Here is a 5,438-nt window from a genome sequence, read left to right as displayed (position 1 = left end):
ATCTATAGAAGGGTTCCTCTTCTCTTCAACTCAGAAAGAGATAAGGAGATGAGGAGGAGAATCTCCCAACTTTCCCTTTCCCCCCTCCTAGTAGCGGCTGAAGCTGCAAGTGTGCGCGACACGCTCCATCTCCCAGGATGGAACGCGGAGATCAAAGGGAGGATGAAGGTGCGAACTTTCCTTTCGAATTGGGGGATGTTGGGATGCGGGGGAGGCTGGGCGTGGGAGGGGCGGGAAGGGAGGATATAAAAGGGACCCCGGTGCCTTTGAAGAGCGGGATAGGAGAGAGAGAAAGAGAGGGGATTCGTGTTTCTTTCCCGGGTCCACAAGCCAAGAAGAGCCCAGCGCGCAGGAGACACCAGCCTTCCATCCTCCATCCTTTTGGCTCCTGCGAGTTATGACCATGACAAGCCAAAAGTGGGATCGCAAAGACGAGAAGAAGGTACCAGTTGCATCCGGGCTGGCTGGCTGGCAGGTGGGCCCCGCGAGGGCAGGATTCTGCTCTCAACTCCCCTCTCGGTGGAGAGGCTTTGCTTCTTCTCCCTGCCTGGCAGCGAGGGGTTGGGATGGATGACCTTCGGGGGTCCCTTTCCCCCCCTTCCAACTCTGCCCCCACCAGAAGCTGGAGCTCAGAGCAGAATCGGGCCCTCTCTCGGCGTGGGAATCCGCTTTTCTGTTTCAAAAGCTCTCTCCGTTCTCTTCCTCTCCCCCCCCTTCGCCTCCATTCCCTGCCCCGCCACGCCTCTCCTCCTTACCCACCGCCTGGCCTGCCCCTCCTGCCCCACAACCTCTCTCTTTCTGCAGCTGCTGAAGCCCCTGATGGAGAAGAGGCGCAGGGACAGGATGAATCAAAGCCTCGACCGGCTCCGAGTCTTGCTTTTCGAAGCCACCCAGGACGAGGTAAGGGCGATGGACCCATCTCCCCCTCTCTCGGGCTGCTTACATGCAGCACATTTTTAAAGCACCCGCTCAAGGAAGCCTGGGAATTGTAGTTCGTACCGGGTGCTGGGAATTGTAGTTCTGCGGGGGGGGGGAAAGGATGGTTCCCAGGATTTTTTGGGAAGGGGAGTGGCCCCATCTCTCCCTCTCTCGGGCTGCTTACATGCAGCACATTTAAAGCACCCTCTCAAGGAAGCCTGGGAACTGTAGTTCGTACCGGGTGCTGGGAATTGTAGTTCTGCGGGGATGGGTGGGAGGGAAAGGATGGTTCCCAGAATTCTTTGGGAAGGGGAATGGGGTGGAAATGTGCTGTGAATGCAGGGTTTTGGTTTGTTGTTGTCGTTGGCATCGGTCTGTCTGGGGCGACAATGGAGTGCGCCTCCGGGGGTGAAGGCAAACTGCAGCGTTGCAGCACCGAAGTGCGCAAGCTTGGACAGTGCGTATGTTTGGAGGTCTCGGGCTGCCCAGATGACAAGACCCCCCCCCCCTCTCGGCTTGACTGATGTGGTCCAAAAGAAAACAGAGCAAGACATTTGGCCCCAGCTTGGCTGCAGGAGTTGCCGGAAGGAGGCAAACAAGGCTCCATCCAACAGTTTTAGGGACTCCACTCTGGATTTGTGTAGTTTTAACTCCGGAGCCTTTTCGTCTCCTGAAGATATCCTGCAAGGCTGTGGAGGTTGGGCCTAGAGCCTGCCTTTTTGCAGGTCCCTAACTCAACCAAGAGTTTGAGACCCAGCTAGCTGAAGCCTAACACTCTCTATGCCCGCCTCCTCTTTTAGAGCCCCAGCCCGCCCCCCCCCCCGCAAATCAAACAAAGAATATTTTATTTTCACCCCTACTTTCCTTCCCCGTTTTTTTCTCCCACCCTCTTCTTTTGTCTTGTTTTTTCTCCCCCCTGCAGAGACTTAAAAATCCCAAAGTGGAAAAAGCGGAAATTTTGCAAAAAACAGTTCAGTTTTTGAAGACACAGCCTTTATCAGGTATAACGTTTCTTGTATCGTTGCCTTATTATATTATTATTATTTATTATTTTTGTTCTTATTATTTATTACTTTTATTATTGTTGCTACTTTAGAAAACAACCCTCCGGAGAAATGGAAAGGCTTTTCGGGAAAGGGAGCGAGGGACTTAGGTGTGGAATAACAGTCTCTCCAGGTGTTTTTTTTTGAAACAGGTTTAACTTCCTAGTAGTTGAATTTGCCCTGAGGAAGCCCCTAGGGCAGTGGCGTAGCGTGGGGGGTGCAGGGGGGCCGGCCGCACCGGGCGCAACATCTGGGGGTTAGGGTTAGGGGGCGCAAATCCACAGGTTAGGGGGCGCAAATCCACGGGTTAGGGGGTGCAAATTACTTGCCTTGCCCCGGGTGCTGACACCCCACGCTACGCCACTGCCCTAGGGCAGTCAAAATCTCGAGAGATTCCTTTGAAGCTTCTGCTTGGCTTGATTGTAATTTTCTTCCATGATTAAATCAATATTACTGTATTTTGATCCATCGTTGCAGCGCCTCTAAAAGGCCCATAAACCAGTGCCTTCTGTGCCTATTTGGAAACCTGGCGTTCAATGAAGGTTGTCAAGCGGTTTGCACATTAGGCATTTAAAGCACCACCCTTTTCCCAAGGAATCCTGGAAACTGTAGTTTGCAAAGGGTGCTGGGAATTGTTGTTCTGTGGGGGGGGTGAACTACAGACTCCAGGATATTTTAGGGGGGCACGTGGGGGGATGAAGCCATGTGCTTTAAATGTATGGTGGGTCAGTCAACTCCATATCCTGTTGTTTCAAAAGAGCTCTGATGCGTGGGTGAGGGGTTGCAGAATCCCTGTGTGGAATTCTGGGCTGGCTGTGAGGCGCACCAGCTAGATCCATCGGGCCCTGCCATAATCAGATGTTTTGAACTACAGCTGTCAATCAATCCATTGGAGAGAATATTTCCCCGGCACAGAGATGTAGCAATATGCCCTCTCCTGAATTACAGCTTCCCGTCTAACTGTTTAAGGCACAGGTACCACGAGGAAACAGGCCCCCAGCACCGGAAAAACCTCTTGGAAATCCTATATAATGTATGTGCATATTTTAATGGGTCTCTGGGCCTCCCTTCCGCGTCACTCTCCAAGGTGGTTGACATTTCTGGTGCGGATAATAATAATAATTTATTTTTTGTACCCCGCCCATCTGGCTGGGCTTAACCAGCCACTCTGGGCGGCTTCCAACAAAGATTCAAAATACATTAAAATGTCACACATTAAAAACTTCCCTGAACAGGGCTGCCTTCAGATATCTTCTAAATGTCAGGTAGTTGTTTATTTCCTTGACATCTGGTGGGAGGGAGTTCCAGAGGGCGGATGCCACTACCGAGAAGGCCCTCTGCCTGGTTCCCTGTAGCTTTCCTTCTCACAGTGAGGGCACCACCAGAAGGCCCTCGGCGCTGGACCTCAGTGTCGAGCAAGGGCTGTAGCTGAGCGGCAGAACATCCGCCTTGCATGCAGACGGTCCTGAGTTCGAATTCCAGGTGCGGCTCGGAGGAGACTTATGGCTCAAAACCCTGGAGAGCTGCTGCCAGCCACTACTAAGCTAGATGGACCATTGGAACAACAAAGCCTTTTGCCATACAGTGGTACCTCGGGTTAAGTACTTAATTTGTTCCGGAGGTCCGTTCCTGAAACTGTTCTTAAACTGAAGCACCACTTTAGCTAATGGGGCCTCCTGCTGCCGCCGGAGCACGATTTCTGTTCTCATCCTGACGCAAAGTTCTTAACCCGAAGTAATATTTCTGGGTTAGCGGAGTCTGTAATCTGAAGTGTATGTAACCCGAGGTACCACTGTATTCCTGTTGTTGTTTAATTGTTTAGTCATTTAGTTGTGTCCGACTCTTCGTGACCCCCTGGACCAGAGCACGCCAGGCACTCCTGTCTTCCACTGCCACAGTTTGGTCAAACTCATGCTGGTAGCTTCGAGAACACTGTCCAACCATCTCGTCCTCTGCCGTCCCCTTCTCCTTGTGCCCTCCATCTTTCCCAGCATCAGGGTCTTTTCCAGGGAGTCTTCTCTTCTCATGAGGTGGCCAAAGTCTTGGAGCCTCAGCTTCAGGATCTGTCCTTCCAGTAAGCACTCAGGGCTGATTTCCTTCAGAATGGAGAGGTTTGATCTTCTTGCAGTCCATGGGACTCTCAAGAGTCTCCTCCAGCACCAGAATTCAAAAGCATCCATTCTTCGGCGATCAGCCTTCTTTATGGTCCAGCTCTCACCTCCATACATCACTACTGGGAAAACCATAGCTTTAACTATACGGACCTTTGTTGGCAAGGTGATGTCTCTGCTTTTTAAGATGCTGTCGAGGTTTATGGGTTAGCAAACCCATAAAGACGAAGGTTTGTGCTGAATTTCTGGGCCCCACCTCTCAAGGCCCTTTGACATAACGGTGATTTCTGTCCTCAACATGGTCTCCAACGGCCTGGGATTTCTCTCTCTCTCTTAAAAAAAAAAAGGAAAGGAAGGGAAACCAAATAACCTGTTTTCGGGGACTGCCCTGCCAATCTGGGACCCTGAGAGGTGTGCTTGCAAGTTGCCCAGCGGATCTCTAAACTGTTGTCATTTCTCTTTCCTCTCTCTTTTTCTTCATTCCACCCTTCTTGCTGCATACACCACAGAGACCAAGCACAAAGAAGATGCGCTCCTGCAAAGGTACCACAGTGGCTACCGGGAATGCCTGACCCAAGCCACCCACTTCCTCCGGGCCAGTCCAGGGATCTGCACGGGGAAAAAGGCCTACCTGATGGAGCACATCTGCCACTGCATGGAGAAGATCACAGCCAGCCCACGGAGGGAAGTCCACCGACCCCCACCGGCTGCCCCCACCCCCGGCTACGACCTGCAGCAACGGTACAGCCCTGATGTCTTCGCCGGGTGCAGCCCCCCACTCAGTGGGACCCCCTACGTCCTGCACCCGCCTTCCTCCACCTACCCGGCCAGCCAAGGACTGCAGGCCCGACTCGGGGGGTCGGCCCAGCAGGGCAGCTGCAGCAGGGCGCAGCAGAACAAACTCTCGGAAACGCGGAACTCCTCGCCGCAGTGTCCGCAGGCGCTGAACGTATGGAGGCCCTGGCCTTGAAGGGTCCTCCCCCCCCTAAAACCCCCTTGTAAATTTATATTAGATTCTCTATATATTGTATATTATGGGTTTTATGTTGTCGAATGTGTTGTTGCTTTTGGATGGGGCCTCTCTTTTCTGGGGTGGTGGTAGATTTCCGCCTCCTCGTAAATTTATATTATATTCTCTATATATTGTATATTATGGATTTTACCGTATTTTTTGCTCTATAAGACTCACTTTTTCCCTCCTAAAAAATAAGGGGAAATGTGTGTGCGTCTTATGGAGCGAATGCAGGCTGCGCAGCTATCCCAGAAGCCAGAACAGCAAGAGGGATTGCTGCTTTCACTGCGCAGCGATCCCTCTTGCTGTTCTGGCTTCTGAGATTCAGAATATTTTTTTTCTTGTTTTCCTCCT

At 51.9% G+C, this 5,438-nt stretch overlaps 1 protein-coding gene across 1 annotated transcript; it reads left to right on the top strand.

Moving 5' to 3' along the window:
- The first annotated feature begins 301 nt into the window (after positions 1-301).
- On the top strand, positions 302-5,174 carry LOC308572226 (transcription factor HES-7.1-like). Its single transcript, XM_081168206.1, has 4 exons — positions 302-442; positions 805-900; positions 1,841-1,919; positions 4,582-5,174. Exons 1-4 carry the CDS (start codon positions 398-400, stop codon positions 5,040-5,042), a joined length of 681 nt encoding a protein of 226 aa, XP_081024332.1. The 5' UTR covers positions 302-397; the 3' UTR covers positions 5,043-5,174.
- Positions 5,175-5,438: the final 264 nt, after the last annotated feature.

Source organism: Podarcis bocagei (assembly GCF_964188305.1).
Source record: "Podarcis bocagei genome assembly, chromosome: 13".
Lineage (NCBI taxonomy): Eukaryota > Metazoa > Chordata > Lepidosauria > Squamata > Lacertidae > Podarcis > Podarcis bocagei.
Note: the sequence above shows the minus strand (reverse complement) of the source record. Positions and strands in the feature narration are given on the sequence as shown.

What these genes read in the sequence shown, in the direction of transcription:
- LOC308572226 (XM_081168206.1), top strand. Translation starts at nt 398, where the DNA reads ATGACCATGACAAGCCAAAAGTGGGATCGCAAAGACGAGAAGAAG. An exon ending in ATCGCAAAGACGAGAAGAAG is followed by an intron (nt 443 to 804) that starts GTACCAGTTGCA and finishes CTCTTTCTGCAG; the next exon opens with CTGCTGAAGCCCCTGATGGA. An exon ending in TCGAAGCCACCCAGGACGAG is followed by an intron (nt 901 to 1,840) that starts GTAAGGGCGATG and finishes TCCCCCCTGCAG; the next exon opens with AGACTTAAAAATCCCAAAGT.